Here is a 22,506-nt window from a genome sequence, read left to right as displayed (position 1 = left end):
ACATTGGTACATCATTACCTGGCACATCGTTCGCCTTCTCACGATTGACCTTGATACCGAACTGATACGCCGGTCCATGGTCCAGCTTGACCTTGTCGACTTCGTACGCCCCGGGAGCCGGTGTCACTTGAATCTTATCCTCATGTGGCCTCACTCCGAACGAGTACGCAGGAGTACTATCCAGCTTCACCGCTTCCGTATTGTACGCTCCAGGAGCCGGAGTAAGCTGGATCTTGTCGATGTTGGGCCTAACTCCAAACGTGAAAGCTGGGTTATGAATCTTGGCTTTCTCGGGCGAATAACTTCCCGGTGCAGGAGTGACATCGATTTTATCGATATTGGGACGAACTCCGAATGTGAACGAAGGCATTGTGTCGGAATTTGCGGCTTCCGGGTTGTAGGCACCCGGACCCGGATAGGTGTTCTTCTTTTCCACGTTCGATTTCACTCCGAAGCTGTACTGAGGAGAGTGATCGGGGTTGCATTTCTCCGGGGAGTATGACCCGGGAGCTGGAGTGTTAAATGCCTTGGCTGTGTTGGTTTTCACTCCAAAGCTGTAAGCAAGAGTTTTGTCGACAATTTTATCGTTGTCGTAGCTTCCTGGGCCCGGGATGGTATTCTTCTGTTCGACATTGGTTTTGACTCCAAAACTGTAGGAAGGGGTAGATTTGTCAACCACTTTATCCGAATCGTAAGCCCCCGGACCGGGAACGTTATTGTGCTTCTCTAAATTGGTCTTCACGCCGAAACTGTATGAAGGAGTAGTCTTATCTATTACCTTGTCAGAGTCATAGGCTCCCGGTCCAGGGATGGTATTTGGCTTATCGAGATTGGGCTTTACCCCGAAACTATAAGCCGGGGTGCTCTTATCCAGTGACTTATCTGCATCGTAAGCACCTGGCCCGGGTACCATGTTGGGTTTCGAAACATTTGTCTTCATTCCAAAGCTGTACGACGGAGTACCCTTGTCTGTTGTCTTATCCGAGTTGTAAGCTCCTGGACCGGGAACGTTATTCGGCCTTTCGAGATTTGTTTTGACACCAAAACTGTACGAGGGAGCTCCCTTGTCTGTTTTATCGGAATCGTACGCTCCCGGACCGGGAACCGTATTAGGTTTATCAACGTTAGTCCTAAGACCGAAACTGTATGCCGGCATACTCTTATCTACTACCTTTTCCGAATCGTAGGCACCCGGCCCCGGAACTACGTTAGGCTTCTCAACGTTTGTCCTTAATCCGAAGCTATAAGCTGGTGTCTTATCTACTACCTTATCATTATCGTAGGCTCCCGGACCGGGGATATCGCTCTTCTTGTCAACGTTAGTCCTCGCTCCGAAGCTATAGGCCGGAGAGTTTTTGTCCATCATCTTATCGGCATCGTAGGCTCCCGGTCCGGGAATGGCACTTGGTTTCTCGAGATTGATTCGTGCTCCGAAGCTATAGGACGGAGTGCTATCTAATTTGGCTTTTTCGGGAGAATAAGCTCCTGGTGCGGGAACGCAGCTCACCTTGTCGATTGTCGGTCGAAGGCCGAAGCTATACTTCGGTGCCCCGTCCAGGTTGGCCTTTTCCGGTGCGTACGCTCCCGGGGCTGGATTGCTGTTCGGTTTGTCGGTTTTCGTTCGCTGACCAAAACTGTACGCGGGATGATGGTCTAGATTTACTTTCTCTACTGCGTAAGCCGTGGGGGCAGGCGTATTGCTAGGCTTGTCGTGATTGATACGCATGCCGAATGGATATGCGGGTGAGTGATCGAGTTTCTTGGCCTTCTCGGGCTCGTACTGACAGGGTGCTGCGGATGGAGGTGAGACAACGGTTTTAATGAAGAAGATGATATTCTACAGTGATTGTGATTCTAATTCTAATAGGAGAATGTGGCCAAGATCCGACATCAGCCGCACGGAAACTTACCAGGATTGTTGTTTGGCTTATCCAGATTGGGCCTAATTCCGAAGCTGTAGGCCGGGGTGTTGTCGAGTTTGGCCTTTTCCGGTTCGTATGCTCCAGGAGCCGGTGTGTTGTTAGGTTTTTCAATGATTGTTTTCATTCCGAACGTATAAGCTGGTTTCCTATCTAGGGCTTGGCTGGCCTTTTCCGGCTCATAGGCACCGGGCGCTGAAATGGAACTTGATATTGTTAACGAACTGCGTGAACGGAAGCGGACGATGCGTCGCATAGTGCGCGGAGGGGGTCATGAGCGAAGATCGTTAAATTAGGTATTAGCATAGTGTGTACTGGGAAGCTTTCTTACGCACGTTCTAGCAGTTGTGAGGTTATTCATATTAATGTAACTTTTTAGTAGGTATGTACAACTTTTAAGAGGTTGTTTATTTGATGTGGAATATTGTTTAGGTGAGCTAAAAAGCGTATCAAATTTTGAAGTTAAATATTATTAAGAGATGGATGCTGGTCATTCAAATTTAAATATTTTTTTAACTAAGCATCATCTTAAAAAAAAATAGTGTAATTCAGCTAACTTAATCTAATTGCAACTATTGAAATAATTTTATTTCACAAACAAATAATTTCTCGAACAGTAAAAAATTGTAGATTTTATTGACCTTTATAGCTGACCAATCGACAAGACAATACAAAGATTTACTTTTAAAATGTAAACAACGTGGCAACATCCTGTTACTCAGTTACGATTCTAAACCCGCCCTTCATAAATCCAACGCACTGTGCGTCGCTCAGGTAAATTAACCTACCCGGCGTTTCTTCGTGCTTTTCGGGGATCACTTTGAGGCCAAAGCTATACTTTGGTGATTTGTCTTGTAATACTTTCTCCGGCGAGTAGGTACCGGGTGCTGGAAAAATTGATTCATTACTCCCAAAGCAAAATACCATCGGGTGACTTACAGTACCTGGCGTTTCGCTACGAATCTTCACCTCCGGCCTGATTCCGAACGAAAAACTTGGAGAGCTATCTAATACTACTTTTTCGGGTTTGTAATCACAGGGAGCTAGAAGGCGAATCGGTTCAGATACTGAGATAACCTTACCAAAAACGTCTACAAATTACTACGATTCTACTACACATCAACCATGGTTAATAATTGTCGATCGATATTCGAAAGCAGAGTTTTGTGTTTATGATGAAAACGGTCTATGGAAAATGTGATGCAATCAAAGCGAAAAAAATAAGAGATACAGTCAAATGATTCATCATCAAACGCAAATAGATCTTCTTCTTTGGCTAGTTTCACATACTTAGTACATGACATTCATTTGCTCATTGGTGACGGGTATGTTGTATATGAATATTGTCCAATATATTTTATAGTGAAGAACTGTTTATATGTCATGGGTGTTAACAGACATGTACAAACTATTGGACAGTCATATAAGTTTGCACTAAAGTCTGTATCCACAATAATCCGGTCACATTAAAACTTAAGTAAAACACAAATTTCGCATTATATTTCAATTGTAGATGTTTATTTCAGATTCATGGGATATGATTTAAAAAATCACAAAGTCAAAACATAGTTATTCGGTATTTGCTTAACATTTTCGAACTTTGCGCTTAACTTCATCCATTAGAGTTTGTACAGACTCCTCAGATGCCGTCTTTGTCCAAATTTGTTGGAAGTGTTTGATACATTGGATTCCTTGTTTTTTTCCAGAAAGTCTCCGCTTCATCAGAGCCCAATATCTCTCGATTGGACGTAACTCTGGACAATGTTAAGGATTTGCGGTTTTTGGTACAATATTCACTTGATTTGCTTCGTACCATACCATCACAGTTTTAGCATAATGGTATGATTTCAAATCGGGCCAGAACAAAGGAATTTCTTTGTGGTTTCTGATGAAGGGTAGCAATCGCTTCTGCAGGCATTCTTTCTGGTAAACCTCCTTATTGATTATGTCTGTAGTGACGAAAGATTAACTCTTTCGGCCACACGTGCAAATTGCTTGCCAAATAATGTATTTTTTTTTTGGAAACTGACCTATCCCAATCCTATGGATTTTGCCTTTTAACGAAGACAACATATCAAAAAGACTGGCAACTTTACTTGAATCCAAGCGACAGACACAGTAGCGCCATAGAGGTAACTCTAAGACTAGAAGGTCCCGAAGAAACGTGCTCAACTTTTTGGCTAAGCTCTGGTACTCTCTTCGGTCCCAAGCTAATCGATGCACCCCTCGAAACATAAGAAAATCCATGAACCCCTCATTTTATCTGTCAAATTTTCATAGCCAATCCAAACAAACAAAGTGTAGTACTAGAATTTTGACTTGAATGGGGTACGTTAATCGATTTTCTTGGGACCAATAGGCTAGTCAAGTAGTGAGCCAATTTCAAATCATTAGTTTCCACCGGTTGGTAGCACTGCGCTCGAGTGAAAGTGGAAGCAACGCGTAGAAAAATGAGCAAATACACCAACCTTTCTTCTGAGGATGGAACCATTGTTATCCAATTCAACAGGAGCATTTACCTTTGAGCGCCAGATGACGCGATTGTGCTTGTCTCATACCGGTTGTATGAGAAAAAGGAAGAGTTCCCAGTCTTCTTGATATGTTGTGTTCGCTTTTAAGCAAACCAACAGCAAATATTTGTTTTTGGCATTGTTTTTGGGATGCATATTGCTCGCAATAAAATACATCTGCATAAATTATGGAAATGGATAAAAATTGAAACCAGAAATCTCCTTTAAAAGTTTGAAGAATACTTCAGAAGAAATTCGTAACAATCTTCAAGCATCAACCAGAACGGTTTTAATGCAGTTAGAACAAACTTTTACGACCAACCAGATTAATCTACTGGAAGGATATAAGAAGACAGACACTGCCTGGCGATACTTGAAAGAGTTCTGGGAATTGCAAGAAAAAGAATCTTCACTTAATTTAGAACTGATTTTTCAAGATCATTCAACTTCCCCGAAAGCTCTCTAAACTTATCTAAAGTTTTTCAGGTTTCTCTGAATTTCTCAAAACTTTTAAAAAATTCCCACCAATTTTCTGAAGTTAATTGAACTGCCTTGAAGTTCTTTGATCTTCTTTGAAGCTCGCGAAAGTTCCTTGAAGATTAAAAAACTTTATTGGAGGTTATGGAAGATCTATTGAAATCTGAAATTTAAAAATGTCCTAGCTTGAGCAGGCTAAATGCTGAACAAGCCTGTTTTTAGCTACATCCGGCTGATCTGCAGCTAAAAGAGTTTGTTAGGTTTTAAGACCTTCCATAAAGTGTTTGGTGCTTCCCTTAAGCTCCCTAAATTGCCAAAAAATTCTCGTTACTTATTCCGGAAATTTTCATGATATTTATGGAACTTCTCTGATGGCCCCGCCATTTCTCTGAAATTTTCGGAACTTCGTAAATTCTTGGAACTGCGCTGATTTTTTCAGATCATAGGCAAGATTATTTACTTCGCCAAAAGTATGGATTTGATTTTAATTCACGGAATATCCCTAAAGTGATTGAAACTGCTCTAAAGATTCTTGAGCATCCCTGAAGATCTCTAAATCTAACTTCTCTGAGATTCCTGGAAGTTCTTTAAAGTTTTCACAATTTTCCCTAAGTTCTCTTGCCTGATGATCCTTCTATTTCTCTAAAATTCATGGAACTTCGTAAAGGCAGATCATTTACTGTATTTAAATTCTCAGAAAACCCCTAAAGCTATTGAAGCCCTGAAGATTTTTGAACTTTTAAAAACTGCTGCAGTTTTTCTGAAGCTAAGCTTCCATTCATTTTTTGGATCTTCTTCAAAGTATCCTAAATTTTCTTGAAGCAAATTGGACTGCCCTGATGTTCTCTAATCCTTCCTCAAGTTGTCACTATACTCGCAAAGGTGGGCGCACAACAAGGCGAGATTTATGATAGAAGAATTTCATATGATGAATTTGTCAGATTAGTACGTCAGAGTTCTCTTGTATGTTGGCAAATTCAAAGGTCTGGATGTAAGTCGGGGATTCATTCGCGTGATGTAAAGACTTATGTCCAACCACTACTCGCTAGACGCACATTTCTACAGAATAAACCTCGTTGACAGCAATATATGTAGGTGCAGAACCGGTTATGATGACATCGATCACGCAGTTTGGCATTGCCTGGATAATGACGCCTCCATAGCACGACTGTTGGATACCCTAGCGGCCCGAGGTAGACAACCTTTCCGTGAAGTAAGACATTTATTGCGAACCCATGATCTTCCCTACATGCAGGCGATCTACGAATTCCTTTGTTTGTCTGATGTTAGAGTTTGATGTGACCATCCCCTCCTTTCCAAACAATTTCCTGCCATTGTGTCCCAGTCTTATTATCCTCCTGTTTCTGTGCTACTTGCCCCTGCCCAGCCAGCATTTGATCAACCGTTCGAGAGTAGTATCTGAAGGAGGCTTCAGAAATCTCGTACGCTCGAAACGCTCGTATATGTCACTTTCAGAGCACCTAAATTTACATGATTTGTGTGTTATGTGTTATCGCTGTTCTCCTGAAATTAATGAAACTGTACTAACATTCTCGAAAATCGTCTAAAGTTCCCACACTTTTTATGATAAATGCTGACTGATAGTAGATTGAAACGCCCCTCGCGCGCCGCTAGCACGCCTCTAGTGCTGGGAATCGAAAATCTTTGACAGTGGTTTGTTTACACTTCTATAGAGAGCAACTGGTGCAAGTTAGATCAAAGTAGTCGATCGCGTTCAGAAATAACATTAAATAGAACTCGAAAGAAGAAAAAATATTGTGCACAAACACCTGGGAAATCCGGAGTGGTTCGGTTCAAGCTGCCTAAAGTGCTGAAGATGCCGAAAACAACAGTTTGACGAGTGCTCACAACCTACAAGGAAACCCTGAGTGAGGAAAGGAATCAACGGACCTACGAAAAACTGGAACTCAGCTGCACAGCAAGGTGTTGAGGTGCGTTAAAGCCAACCCCGGTCTTTCGATCCAAGATATGGCCAGAAAGTACAACGTGAACGTTCAAACGGTGCGGAACATCCTTGCCAGGGAATAATACAAGTCGTACAAGGCCAGTAAACATGAAGCAGAATTCCATGGCCAAAAAGCGTGCAAGGCTCTTGTACGACCGTGTTTGACGAAACACAAAGGCTGCCCTTGTGAAGGTCATGATTTGGCAAGCGATTTGCAGTTGTGGCCTGAAAACGGAACCATTCGTCACATCCTCGACGATTACATCCCAAGTTTACATCGAAGAATGCCTGAAAAAGCGTGTATTTCCGTTCATCCGCAAGCATAGGGGCAAAGTCATCTTTTGGCCCGATTTGGTCAGCTGCCACTACTCCAAGGTGGTTATAGAGTGGTATGATGCCAACAAGATCGATTTTGTCCCCAAGCTAATGAATCCTCCGAATTGCCCAGAATTTCGTCCAATCGAAAAATACTGGGCAATTTCAAAGCAGCGACTTTGACGAAGCGGCGGGGCAGTCAAGGACATCCAGCAAATGCGAGCAAAATGGAAGAAATGCGCTGATTCCGTGTCCGTTTCCACTGTGCGAGCGCTGATGGGCTCCATCAAGAAGAAGGTTCGAGATTCCGTTCAAACTGGATAAATGTAACCATCTAATGCTGTAACTTTGAAGTTATAATAAAAGTACTGTAAAGTAATCATTAATGGACTTTTTAAACTTATTGAATCACGAATTACAGGTCTTTTTGTGCGTACCAATTTACTTTTAGTCAGCCTTTATTCATGAGACTGAAGTACTCAGAATTGCACAGAACTTCACGTAACTTCCTAAAAGATCTTTAAACTTCCCTGAAGTTTTGTCAACTTCTGTAAAGTTAATGCAATTTTCTTAAAGTCTAAAGCCTGAAGGTCTCTAATCGTCACAGAAATTCTAGAAATTTTCCTGAAGTTGTCAGTACATACTATCCACAGAGCTCTGAACGATAGTAAAATTCTTAGTACTTTTCTGAAGTTCTTGGAACTTTTATAAAATAATTCTTAGATATCCCCAATTATTTTCCTAAAGTTAATAGAACTACATACTAGGAAGCTCTCAAATTTGTATGAAGTTCTCAGTTTTGGTCGTGCAACTTCCCGAACATACCGTTTCCTTAAGATATCTGAACTTTTTGGAAGTTTTCTGGAATATTTGTAAAGTTTCCAAAATGGTTTCTGATTTTCATGGAGCTGCCATAAGTTCTCAGAAGTGTTCCAATTTTTTTTCGTCATTTCTAATTTGTTTTAAACATACCCGAAGTTAGCATTACATAAAACTTCTGTTAAGTTCCTGACATTTTCTTGAAGTTAATGGAACTCTTGAAGATCTCTGATCTTCATCTGTTTTTTTTTTTCTGAAGTTTAAGTGAAGTACTTTAAAATTCCCAGATTTCTGGTCTTCTCTGAAGTTCTCGGAAAATTCCCGAAGATTGGAATATGTTTTTTCAGGTTAATTCAGCAAGCTGCTCAAGTCATCAACAAGCCCGCTAATGCAAAAAGTGTAATTAATGCTGATATAAGGCTGATATAAAAAATTAATGCCGTTTATCAGCCTTATATTGCAAAGAGGTCCCTTATCGGGCTATTAACGAGCTTAGTGATTACTTGGGTGGGTCAGCACAGTGCCTTCCCCGTTTATGGCAACAAGTCATATAATCTGCATTTTCTTTCTCCATTTTTGCTATGCTCTCTGGATAAATTTCAATATATTATCAGCCTCTCTGATCTCAGAAATTGAAAATAATTACCTAGATGCGTGGAATGTTTGTTAACACGGTGCAGTTTCGTTTCCCAACGGGTGCCCCCGGCCGTCTTGGTTCGAGATCGGTGGATTTGTGAAACAGTTGGACTCTGATGTGTTGGAAATGGACACGACATACAAGATATCGGACAACAAATGTGTGTATATCAAGTTCAAGTCACTGGATGCAATGGAAGAAACGCTACGAAGGAACGCGGATACCCCGAAGATCCACTATGCAAACGGAAAGTCAGTGGAGGTGCGCATGTCAATCGCGGGAGAAATGTTCGCTACGTGCGGGGGTTTGATCTCCCTCCAGAAATAACGGACAACGAACTATCATTGAAGTTTGGTAAGTATGGAACTGTGGAATGCACAATCCGTGAAAAATTTCCTGTGGAGTCGGGTCTCGATCACAGGTATACTGGTGTGCGAGGTTTGTACATTGATATCGAGGAGGATATTCCACCGACGCTGGATTTCCTAAATAGGAAAGGAAAAGTGTTTTATGATGGACTCAAGAACAAGTGTTTTTGTGTCAATCGGTAGAGATTCTTGTCCATCTTGGAAAACCGGGAGCCAACATGAAAAATGGAAACAAGAGAAGAGTCAAACCAATTCCTATGCAGTAGTCGTGGTGTCCAACGGAACGCAAATTATTGAGAAAGAAGTCATCGAGGTACTAGAAGAGGAGATCAACGAAAAGATATCGGAAATGGAAATAGTGGAATAGCAGAATTGAATTGTACACAAGAACCACATGGACTAAGTTTTTTTTTACGAAAAATGTGGTATCAAAGACTATTCTGAAAAAGTGGCAGAGATGAGTGTTGCGGTCCAGGAACACGTGCGAAAACAGTAGTTGACGAGTCAGCTGACTTAGACAGGATCCACCGAACATTCTCTCTTGAAAAAAAGCTCTCGTAAGAGCTCAAAACCACCAGAATTAATTATATTTTGTAACTTTAACATGAAATATTGGCTCCGTAAAGCTAACGCGGTTGAGCCTTACAACTAAACTAGAAAAAAGCCTCTCTAATCTCTAAAGAACACTCTAGTTATGTCACTTACAGGAGTTGCATTGAATGTTATGTGATATCAGCGAAAAATATGGCAGCTCGAAACTCAGAACTGTAACAATGGAATGGACAACCGAATTTCAGGATGGGAGTGATATACGAATACTTTGCTTGATGGGACAAATTGACTTGATGTTGGTTAGAATTTTTTTATGATCAAAGCCAAGTAATATGAAAGTAGATGTCAATTGATAGTGGATAGCGTTGTTATCTCAAAATTGACTAAAATACATATGGGACTGCTATGCGATTATAGGCAGTATACGTACGTACCGCAACGTTAGTACAATGTGTTCCTATAGTGGCTTATGGAGACACTATAGGAACAAATTGCACTAACGCACCTCCACTATAGGCGCGTTTACCCAAGTGTAGAATTGTGTACTAAGTTACACATCTCGGTTATTTGCAAATTTGGCATCTCCAATTTCATCGCGCAACAAATTCAAAATCATTTGACTGTATCTCGAAAACGCTACAAAAACAACTCAAACGCACTACGTATTGCTATGGCTACTAACTATGCTACAAAAACAAAAACAAATCTGGGAAGCATTGCAAAAACAAACAAACAATCCCAGGCAGTGGGACACAGAAAAACACACGACATCACCTGTTGCTTGATTCAAGTAAATTTCAATGTGAATGTGCTGTGTGACACAAACACAGGTTGAGGGAGAGACACAGTAAAGGGGACAAAGTGATCATTAAATAAATCCAGCTATCCAGTTCTCAATAAACGGGAACAAATTTGCATGAGAATTAAACCAGATTCATTTAAATTAGCATCCAAGCTACAGCGAGATGACACTGTTTAATAGTGACCCTCTCTCTCCATTAATAACCCGCTTTGGAGGATCACCGCCAAATGAGTCGAATCGAGCGTTCTTCGTCAAATGTGTGTGATTATTTATAAGTATTTATGTGCTGAAAATGGTTATCTTAGTTGCATGATATGGTGACAATGAATGCGACTAGTCAAAACGAATGCGACATTTCGCAAATACCTGGAGTTTCGCTGGTTGATTTCGGGGGCTTCTTGACGCCGAAGGTGTACCGCGGTGCCGATTTGACCAGCATTTTGTCCGACTTTTCCACGTTGTACTCTCCGGGTGCCGGAGTGAGGTACTTGGGAATTTCCTTGGGTCGACTCTGCAGACAGTAGGCCGGAGGGGTGTCTTTGCCTTTGCATCCCAGCCCGGTGATGTTGTACAGTGGGCCCGGGCTGAAGGACTCCGTTCGGGGTCTGTGGCGTTGACCGAAGCTGTATGCGGGTGCGGCCGCCCGCTTCGAATCGACAACTCGCGTACCTAAAATGGAACACAAGATTATCGGTTTTGGTGTGTATAAGATGAAGTCATTTGCATTCGTGTCTAGCTGCTGTTAGTCGCTTATTCCGAGCAGCGGGTGTTGTTGTTCAGTGGCACGTTAGGGACGTGGGTGTCCCCTCAGCTGGGTACGGCGATGCATTAGATTCAGCGGACATAAATATTTATTAATCCCTACTGTAACAGGAAATAATCGCTTGTCTGCTGGAAAAGGATCGTGGACGTGCCAACACCATTTACGGTAGTGAACGTTTATTTGGAGCGTGTTTTTGTTGGATGAGTGATTGAGTTGTCTGTTTTATTTGTCACTTTAAATGTAATCTAGCCATAAACTATTGATTACATTTGATGAAAAATATCTCAGCACTTTCCCGATATCTTCCTAAGTCATTGATTCCCATGCCTATATAAAAACTCTTACGTTCCATGCAACCACAGGTGGGAGTCAACCCACTTACCGTTCGCCATTTGTTTTCATTATTATTAAAACCTACTTAAGCCAATCGTCTGCTCTTGAAAATTCGCTAATGTTCGTCATTTGAATACATTATTTCCCCCTATTTATGGACTCTGTTTGTCTCGAACAAGATTCCTCTTCCCCCACCTGCGCACCTCATTTACGAATTTACCTTACAAGGAGTTACACACCGCCGCTGGGTACACTTCCGACCCACGCAATCTGACTTCCATTCCAAGTCTTGTGTTTATATCATTATTTAAAGTCTCCACCCCTCCCCGCTCTGTATGACTCACCTAGCAGCTGTGGTAGCAGATACTGCGGTCCTGGGCCACGATGTTCCGCCGCAATGGGGCCACGCCGCTTGGTCGGCGTCCAGGGTCGCTGTTCGAATCCACCCATCACGCGGTACGATTCTTTGTACTTCTTCTGGACGACGCTGGTGCTCTTGCCCTTACGGCTCACCGAGGTGATCGTCGATGACGTCGAGCGGCCGCTCTTGGTTGCGCTGGTTAGGACGGTCTGCGGATTCCGATTATGAAAGAATAACAAATTGGGTGATTGTTAGTTTACAGTGGTGGCTAACAACTTTAATTCGCTAACGCATTTACCATTCTGGAACTGATAATTTAAAATCGAAAATAAGGAACTGAAAACGAGAAAAGAATACAAATTAAAACGTCAACTGTTGAGCTCTCTGTTGCCAACGACAGTGTTTTGTGATAATGACGATGTTTTAGCATGACGGTAGATTAGCAACGTGCCGATCGGTGGAATTGGTGAAGTGGGTGGCTTTGATGGGTCATTTTAGTTTAGATTGGTTTTTAGTTCGATTTTTTTTTGCATGCATACAAGCAACTCTCCCTCACACGATAGTGAAGTGATAATTGCGTTGAGATTCCAAGGCAAGTTTAATGAAAATGTACGAGAAAAGTGATGAAATTTCAGGCATACATTACATTAAATTCTTTTAAAGATAGTCATCAGTCGCATCAGTTGGGGCTTTACACGAAACGAAAATCAATTATTTAATTCATGTGTTTCACTTATACATTTTTGCCAAAGCATCAGCCTTATACATTCCATAAGACAAACCACATAGGTCCTATTAGAATGCATAAAAGGTATGTGTGACCGCTTATACATTTCATTTGACACATGATCTTTATTAACTTTTTGCAAGGCGTCTGCTTATTAGTTGACTTATACATTTTATGAATAATCAGCAATGGAAATTTGCCAAAAGGTATAAGGAAATTTCTATCCGTGTACGTCCTCCCATCTAGTGAATACTATTAAGTACAAGGACTAATCAACTCTGCACACTGTGCCGAAACACATCACGGCACACTGCTCGGCACGCCATTGTACCCTGGCAAGAATGACACAGAATATATTATAAAACGGCATCACTGTTTTTTGCTGACGATTTTCCAATAGTTGATAAGGTTTCGCATTTTGTTGACAGGCGCTGATCTTCGCTTCAGGATGAATCTAATAAATCCATCGGACTAGAAGTCAAACCTATAGGACTTTGCTCGGAAGCTTCCTGCAGCCAGTACTTCGTCTAATTATCTGCAAGAGTTGTTAAAGTGTGGTGATAAATAGCAGCACCGAGATCATAATCAGCAACAGCAATAACTAGATCACCCTCAGGGTCATCCACTTTAGCAACCAACGTGATTGCAACAATTGCTTGTTGTTTCCGGTAGCGACAATATCGGTAAACACGGTTTACATGGGTCAATTACACAGGCACCGGTAGCTCACACTGTTCAAATAATCAGGGTTCGTTCAATAAATATTATGATACCCTATTGTGCAGTCTTCGACATATTAGATAAGCTTTCTTTAAACATTGTTTTATGTTTTATTCATCTAACAATACACACATCTAAAAAGAGTCTGGTATAAAAGAGAAGCGGATTCAAAACAAACTGCCTAGGCAACCTATGCCTAGGTTATTTCTAACAACACCGCCAATACAATCCAAATAGGCGCTGCTCGATTGGCTCTGGCTTTAACAGTTCGTTTGGCTCAAAACCAGCCATTCCGCTCCTCTCTTATACTAGACCCTCTCTATTCACATCCATCGACACACCTTTGGCATACCTTCAACATACCTTCGACATACCTTCGGCTCTCCTTTGGCACAATCTCGTAGGCATTGGATTGTTGTAAATAAAATGGGAGCACTGCAGGACAACTGTCATTGAAGTTATTCACAACATTACGCCCCAAGTAACATTTTAAGTTTTATGAAATACTACAAAGCAACTATAAAACAACATTCATAAAACCCTGGTCAAGGCTATTTTGTCATTAATGCATCCACCATAACCTCATTAAGACTAGAATATGTCTAGTTGGCCCACCCTGGAGAAGGTTCTGAAGGGTGTATTTTCGAAGCTCTTCAAGATTGATTTACTGCAAAAGGTTGTATGACGAACGCGTTGAGAACCATTTGAAAGCTACAATAAAGCTATTTAGCAACAATAAAAACCCTTTCCGAGCCGTTTCCCCTAACCGCATGCTAGGAAAGCATTAATCAAGATAGAAAAGGATTTATGAATCCGATGTTTTCAAAATAATTAAAATAGAAACTGATGATACAAAAATCTGGTTGAATATCCAAATTTATTACAATAGTTCTCATTAAGTGGCCTAGTTTTAAGTGCCATTTCAAATTTTATGTGAAATGTACGTGAAAACATCTTAAAAATTAAGTCCATCCTCGTAAAACGTCGATTTGACCAATTATTTAAAATAGTAAAAAAAATATATTCTTCAGATCAAGCTTGGCCGAGATTTGTTTTTTTATTATTTTCGCATTTAAATGTTTGCTCATTGCTAAATTTACCAAAATATAGTTATATCTAAGAACATATTGATTGAAAATCGAAGATTGTAAAAAACAAGCAAACTAAGTGTAACATGGCGGTGGCATAAAAGTTGATTTTCATGGGTCATTTGTGAAAAAGTTGTTTTGCTTTCATGAATCCCTTAACAAATTCATAAGGTTTTAAAATGGCTTTTATGAAGAAAACTTGCAGGCTGAATTGTATTTATCTAAAGCCATTTTGCTTGATCCTAACCCGTTCAGATTTATGGCAGCATTTATGGAGGCAAAGTTGCCTGCAAAAAGTTAAACTTCAAAGTTTGTTTATCTTTCGATAGCTGCGCTGTGAGATCCAGGATTCTTCAAGACGGGTTTCTCCCGATGGATTGGGAGCAGTTACAAGCTTTTCGAACAGCTGGAAGTGCAATCGATCCCCTTCTTCCGGATGGTTACAGAAGTGCTCCATCCAATGATGCAGAGATGTACGGTTGAATGAAATTTTCGAAGAGTCTTTCGCCGAATAAAATCGCTGCGTTGCATCGGAAACCAGCTGATCTACGCTAACGAACAGATTCAGTGGTTTGCTGTCGGTTGTTATTTCGATTGTCATCGCAAGATCTGGAGAAGGCTGGTATGTTTTTCAACTTTAGACAATGTTTTATGAGTTCGAGGGCCCCGCTCACTTTACTCATCTCCGACAGATGGTCAGTCGTTGGTGGTGTGCTGGTTCTTCTAAAGAAGTAAATTTATCTGAAATCGACTTGATTTTTTCATCCTACTTCGTCTATCCTTCGAGATTTCCTTGTCATAAATTTGGCATTTATTAACTATGAGGAATTATCTTTTAAGCTCAATTTGTAAACAAAGTAATTGGGGAGTTAATGATGCACTTTAAAAAGGCTAAAAAGCAACAATAAATGCTTTTTTCCCTAATGCAAAACCTAATTGGTTGATGGTTGCTTTTATAATGATAGAACACGTTTATAAAGTATTTTATCAAGACATTTATAAACAATTGCTAATGACGTTTATGCTTGAATTACAGAACAGCTTTAAGGAGGAATTGATAACTGTTTAAAATTTATTTTTAAAAGAAGGCAGTTTTTGACTTTCTTGCCAGACTATGAAAGGTTTTTAAAACAACAAAAAGCTCAATTTCTAAGCAGGAATGTTTTACACTTTAAAATGCTATATTTAAACTAAATGGATTGTTCATTGCCGTTATAAAACCATCATAAATCAGAGTGGATGCTAAATGGTTACTGAATTGTTACTTGGGCGTGCTGTTTCACTGTATATTCAGGAACATCCTCTAATTGATGAATCTACGTTACGGTCGACCGGCAGATGGAAATGATGTGAAAATGATAATGACGTTTTGTTACCTGTCAAATCGTATGGAATATTTTTTAGTACATCATCACTTTTATGGTTTTGGAATCCAAACCTAGGAGTCGCATGCATTGGTCCAGTTTCGCGTAGATTCATCAATTGAATATACCAGAGGAACTCAGACCAGCAGTTCACTTATAGTTCTAAATTCGAAATGTAGGTTCTAGAGTGGGCTCAAAAGAAAAAAAGCAGTTAATCAGATCCCATTAGTACCATTATTTCACCAAAATTTCGCACACCCGCCACTTCCCGCATCATCCTCAATCCGATTTATCCTTGCGATTTCAATTCAAAACATTCACGGTGTCAGAAATACCGGATTGCCGGGATGGGTATTTTACAAACAACCGCAGCTTGCTCTATGACCGGCACAAACGGCACGCTTGCAGCACACTGACAAAAAAGATGACCAAGATTGGTGTGCGAAGTGAGCTACCCCTTGGGTATACCTCAATATAAAGTAACTGTTATTTTGCACGTCCATCGTCGATATTTCACAAATAACCATCCAATTATGCAAATTGGCATGAACAAACGATGGAGGATTGTCTCATTTCTTCGATGGTGTTATTACATTGCTATGGAAGTCAAAAGTGACAGTTACGTTACATCAAGGTATACCTGAATACATTTCAACAACCTAAACCCGATCCTTAACCCCTTCTAACCTTCCCCTTGGCATACAATAGAATCACATTGAACACCTAGAAGTTTTTCACCTCGAGGAAATCGATAAACATTTTTTTTTTCAAAATTCCCGCTAATCTTCATGTAGCCGTCCTCTGCTTGCAGCCGATTGAACAGTTCCACCTGCACCTCGCAGTTGCTATCATTGTTGTACTGTTTCATAGTTAACGCCACGGATGAAGAACCACATCCAGTTTTCCGGAATCCATCCGACGGAGCATGCTTGGCATACACAGTTTTGCTCACGAACTGCTCATTTGCTAATAACTTTGCACAGAGTTGACGAAACATAGTTCTGTTTCAAGCAGTCGATAGAATAGGATTTGAACTTTTTATAGATAGGGGAATTTACGTATTCTCGTCAATCTAAGCAGCGTCCGCACTTCTATTAGCATTTTGTCAGCGTTACGCACATATATCACGTGTCTGTTTGTTAACATTCATCTGCTGCTTGCTTCTCTATCCATTCCAATCGACAGAATTTTTCAAACCGGTTTGAAAGCGATTTTACAACGCTCCAAACTTCTCAGGTGAGTGTGACTATTGTCGGCAGCCTCTTTTTCTTCGGCAACCTTCCCATTAGAACTGCGTGTTAACGAGCTGTTCTATTATCGGCAACTCGAAATCAGCCCCATTTTGTAGTGCGTATACTTCATTTGAAGAAAAATCTGGCATAATAGGATTGCTCGGTCGTACAAATATAATCAGATTGAAGCTGAAAGACTAAAGAATCGTTTGAATACATTCAGGGAAGTGTGTTGATGGGAAAACATAGTGAAATTATCGTTAAAAATTTTGGTTGCCGAAAACAGTCAATGGGTGCCGAAGCCAACATTTACCCTATGTAATAAAAGCAGATTTTAATTTTAGTAGTAAACTGTATTTGATTTTGCAGGACAAAAATGAAGTGAGAAATGATCGCTACACATTTCGGACTTTAAGAGTAAAAACTCACTGGTGTTGATTCAAATGAAAAGATTTACCTACTCTTTGCATGTTTACAGTAAACTATGATCCTAATACATCAATTACATTAAAGAAAACTAATTTTCAACAACTGAGTGAAAAGTTATTAACAAATGAGCAGTTGGTGTGTACACCTGTGCATGCCAAGCATGCAACGGAGTATAGCTAAGGAACCGGCATGCACCAGGACTACAATCAGTCTTCTTGGGACAGATTTGGTTTGGTTAGCTTATTCTGGTGAAATTTCCGTGCTGCAACATTGTTTATGTGCTGCATACATCAATTTATTTTTATCACGCTTCGTTTAATTGCACAATCACAAATAAAGAATCACAAAAGTCACTAAATCTTCAGGGTTGCCAAACTTATGGGATACTTGATTGACACGCTTCGGCACAGCGTTTCGCATAGCTTTCGGCACAGCAAAAACTATCGGCACAGGTTAAGGTGTGCAGAGTTGAATGGCATGTTGGACAATAACAAACAAGTGTGCAAAATTTCAACATAATCGAAGAAGGTTGGTCGATCAAAAACAATTAAAAAAAATCGTCATTTGAAATGGAACTGCTGTTATGCATTTTTTAAAAAAGTCATTTTTGAAAAAAAAAATCGATTTTTTTGGACCACCCTAACATGTAAATGGCCACCCTAATGAAAAAATAAAAAAAATATGGGTCTAATATTGTGCGGTAAGGAACAAAACTACCAATGTTTATGAAATTCTGAGAACCACTATATCGTTTTGTTATGGAATGGCTGATTATTAGTTGTCTGCTTTTTAATGGCTGCGACATCAAAGCTGGTTAATAATTGTCATCTCAAGCGATCTTAACGATTACATTTGTTTTCCGACTGATGATGTATTAATTAAAGTCGATAATGATCAGAAAATAGTTTTCCCTATTTCGTTTCCGTTTGTTCTCGACCGCCTGTAGATGGCTATGAAAAAAATAAAATAAACGAATCACACAATTTGAAAGCCGTTCTCAAATGGCTTACGAAAATAATCAGCTGTTACAAAGTCGAATTGCATCGAATGGAGTCCATGGATAGACCAAGCCTCATCGTCCTCGACACCTTATCGGGAGATACCTGTTCGAGTGGAGCATTTTTATGTCATTAAATTCCAGTTTCAACATCAATTTCGCGATCGCGACTTCTGTGAGCCGTGAAGTCAAACCCCGAGTCGTCTGCGAACATGTTGGAATGAGCTATGGACGAATTTGTGGCTTCCCTTGGCAGCAGCAGCCAGTTCCAGTGTACCATTATGGGCTGCAAACCACTACTGCAGTGTGGTGAAATTGAGGAGAGGCAGAATCGAAGATTTATCTCTCGATAAGTCCAGTTTAAACGGTTGCATAAGTGTCAGTTTTATGGGATAATTACGAAAAATTAGTCTAGCACCTCGATGCAGTTGGTGCAATTTTGCAACTGTTCCAAGTTTGGGGATGCAACCGTAATGATGGTATGTGGTATGATTTGCGATTACTCAGGCATGTTCCACTGAATTTTCCTCCCACAATGACTATGCAGTCATTTTCTGTGTTCCTTTTAACGACCACTAAACCAAAACCCTAATGGTAGTGCTCGGACGGCTGGTCAGCCCAGATTACATAGCTCAGCTTACTCTTTCGTGTCATGAAAGGCAGCAGCTTAAAAAAAATGAAGGAATCCTTCCGCAGGAGGTGGAGCAGAAAGCACCCACAAAAAAACACAATGAGGATGGCGTGAGGCAAATTGCAACAAATCTCCATGAAACTTGACCTTCACCCCGGCGCACAGCCTGCGCCCTCCTGAAGCAGGGTCCAAGCGACACGAGCCAAGACGAAGTGGCAGAATATGACCTAGAACAGAACACATGGTGCGGCTGGATATCGTTTCTCACGTGCGACAAGGTGTTTATTTATGCAAATTCAGTGACATTGAACGGCCGCTGCTGGGTAGGAAACGGAATAGCGTAGCGAAAGTGGTTCGGTTTCTTCTACCGGAAAGGAAAACAATCAAACAATCCGGCAAGGAATTGTTTTCATGTTTTTCAGTTTTCGTGAGCGAGGTTGCCGAAGTTGGCACCGGGCAGAGTAATTTCCCTCGCCATTTGCTTGGCGGTGATTAGCGGTTCAATTTATGATGCATAGGATTTCGGGGGGAAGGGGGAGTCGAAATATGCTCTAGGTTTGATTGTGTTCATGTCCTTCAAGTTTTTAAAATGAAAGTACCATAACAGAATAATTATAAAAATATGTAGCAATCCATTCACAGCCCAGTTTGCCATGCAATATACTAATTTAATCGCTCGTTAGAATTATATTCAAGCTTTAGAAAGCAAAGTAAAAAATAATCAGTTCAATCCTCAGTGCATGAGAACCTGGGTACTGCCGACTCAATCGATTTTATTTTGCAAGGCAATGGAAAAATGCTTGAAATTTTTTACAAGTAGCAAATTCTAATACTCTTCTTCGGATGAATTTCGCTAAAAACTCTTAGCCAGAAGTGCTCTAGCCCCCATGACTCTCATTAAGTTTGTTTACACTCTTGTTTCGCCAGAGTATGTTTTATTTGACTCGTAACCCAACTGCTTCATCAAAACTGTGTTGGAATTTTAAGCTTTCGTCATCGGGACTTTGGATTTCTCCCATTGAGCTTACAATCAATAATGTGTTAAACAAAAAAAAACGGCTTATTTTTATTAAATAACAAGTAAGTGATAGATAAGTGCTCCCCACACGACAGAAGTTTCGTCAATATTTCCATCAATATTTTCAACAATATTCTCGGTGAGGTCATCAATACAGGGCTGCACTTTGACAAAAGTTGAAGAGGAACAGGTTCAAATAATTACCAAAATTATTGAAACTCACATTATGGTCTATTTTTAGGTGAAAAATTAAATCTAATGTGAAATGAGCTTCAGAAGATGGAACTATATAAGTCTGCCTTCGAAAAACGTTGATTTTACTAATTACACTAGTTTACAGCATTTTTGAACTCGGTAAGATGATGTTCATTTCCAATGCAAAATCCTACGCTGAATTCAATGCCGTGGTCAGAAAAAATTAAAGTAGAGCCATTTTTGAGATATACAAAAATTTTGATTTTTTGAACTTTGGACAAAAGTACGATTACTAAAATGTCAATATCTTTGGAACTAGTGCATCAATTTTAAATCTTTTTTTATGAAAATGAAGCTAAATAAATTTGCTATCGTTCACTAGAATATTATGTCTTAATTAAAAATTTAATTTTTAAGTCATTTAAAAATTTACAGCATTTTTTTTTTATTTTACCTGCGAATTTTCCATAAAAATCTTGTTTTAATCAACATTTTTAATGGGATAAAAAGATTCAAAAAATCAATCCATAATTTATTCTTAAAGTCCATTTAAAACCGGAGAAAATGAGCCTTTAATGGATGAAATCGGTTGGAAATTGTCGAAGTTATGAGCATTTTTGTAAAACACTTAAAAATGTTGCTGAAATACAACAGCTTTAGAGTTCCTTTTCTAGGTGTCGTTGTAAGCATCTAAATCGCATGTAAAGTTTTCATGGGAGATTCTTTTCTCTACATATCAATTTGATTAAGGCATATCAGGATTTAAAACCGAGTTGATACAAAAGAAATTTATTTAGGTTTTATTAAAAATGATTGAGAATCGAATGACTTTGTCTTCGATGTTTTGAACTTGTTTCTCGAATCAGAAACCAACAATAGTCACCCATCATTGCTTCATCCCAAAACCCTTGGTAACGACGTTCCATCATCTTCATTTGTTAGTGAAAACGTACGCCGTGCTCATCACTCGTTTCCGCTTTGGATAAACAGGATACGGGACCGAACTTGAATGTGGAACAGGTTTTGTCATAGAAGCCACTTGTGGATACTCAACTGTTTTGTGACGTCCTTGTTGCTTAACTTTTGTCAAGCAGAAATAACAATCCGTTGCATGACAAAACGGTCGACGCCATATGGTGGGCATGTCAAAGGACAAATAGCGACTGACAGATAACAAATAAGTGAGTTAGTAAGTAAGACATTAACACTTATCAAAAATAGATGAAGTAAGATAATGTCGATCAGGAAAGAACAAAGCACTACCATGCTGTACACAAATTCCAAAATTATTCAAAAAATCAATTTACCTTGCGCCTGACATCCACCTAGCCAAGCACGTATTGCACGAACTACATAATACTTTTGGAATCCACGGTTCGTCAAAGTCTCCAGGATCAATTTTAAAATAAAACCTGTATGCAGTTTGCAACGAAGCAGTGAAATTGACCGATTTTGTAAATATATAGTTGCCACACGCGTAACAAAACTTTTGAGGATCATTTTTACACTTGAATTCACGTTTTGTCGTATACATCGTTAAGCAATGTTAAAGAAAGAAAGCTGTCAAATTGAGTTGGTTGCGTTAGGTTCTCGCCGAGCGGTCTCACAAACACTAGCGTAAATTATATTGTTGAAAATATCCCATTTAATTTTGCGTGACAGCTGGTAGTGTTAGTGAAATGCACCGTATGCGTACACGTCCGCAGAAAGGCTTACTGGAAGTGGTGCATGAACCTAGGAGCGGGACAACGGCCAATCTTGGAACATTCAATTTCCATGATTTTACAAAAATTTCATAACTTCGACAATTTCCAACCGATTTCATCTATTAAAGGCTCATTTTCTCCAGTTTTGAATGGACTTTAAGAATAAATTATGGAATAATTTTTTGAATCTTTTTATCCCATTAAAAATGTTGATTAAAACAAGTTTTTTATGGAAAATTCGCAGGAAAAATTAAAAAAAAATGCTGTAAATTTTTAAATGACTTCAAAATTAAATTTTTAATTAAGACATAATATTCAAGTGAACTATAGCAAATTTATTTAGCTTCACTTTCATAAAAAAGATTTAAAATTGGTGCACTAGTTCCAAAGATATTGACATTTTAGTAATCGTACTTTTGTCCAAAATTCAAAAAATCAAAATTTGTGTATATCTCAAAAATGGCTCTACTTTAATTTTTTCTGACCACGGCATTGAATTCAGCGTAGGATTTTGCATTAGAAACGTTGGTCAACCACTAAAGTTCACACTTTTTATGTTGTTTTGTAAACTAGTGTT

General features: G+C 39.7%; 1 protein-coding gene across 3 annotated transcripts in view; it reads right to left on the bottom strand.

The window, feature by feature from the left end:
* The window catches only part of LOC135707657 (uncharacterized), a 72,299-nt gene that overhangs the window by 12,556 nt on the left and 37,237 nt on the right, over positions 1–22,506 (bottom strand). Inside the window, exons 2-8 of one of the 3 annotated variants that reach the window (XM_065229503.1) lie at positions 12,121–12,158; positions 11,806–12,031; positions 10,732–11,034; positions 2,864–2,962; positions 2,708–2,806; positions 1,911–2,114; positions 19–1,791 (exon numbers count right to left, since the gene is read on the bottom strand). In XM_065229503.1, the coding sequence (XP_065085575.1) occupies positions 19–1,791; positions 1,911–2,114; positions 2,708–2,806; positions 2,864–2,962; positions 10,732–11,034; positions 11,806–12,031; positions 12,121–12,123 (2,707 nt within the window). In that variant the 5' untranslated portion in view covers positions 12,124–12,158. Of the gene's footprint in view, positions 1–18; positions 1,792–1,910; positions 2,115–2,707; positions 2,963–10,731; positions 11,035–11,805; positions 12,032–12,120; positions 12,159–22,506 lie in introns of all 3 variants that reach the window. The other 2 variants (XM_065229502.1, XM_065229504.1) reach the window with 2 other exon arrangements.

Source organism: Ochlerotatus camptorhynchus, unplaced genomic scaffold (genome assembly GCF_037179485.1).
Source record: "Ochlerotatus camptorhynchus isolate MF236.1 unplaced genomic scaffold, CSIRO-AGI_Acam_v1.1 ptg000315l, whole genome shotgun sequence".
Classification (NCBI taxonomy): Eukaryota; Metazoa; Arthropoda; class Insecta; order Diptera; family Culicidae; genus Ochlerotatus; species Ochlerotatus camptorhynchus.
This window is presented reverse-complemented; position numbering and strand designations above follow the sequence as displayed.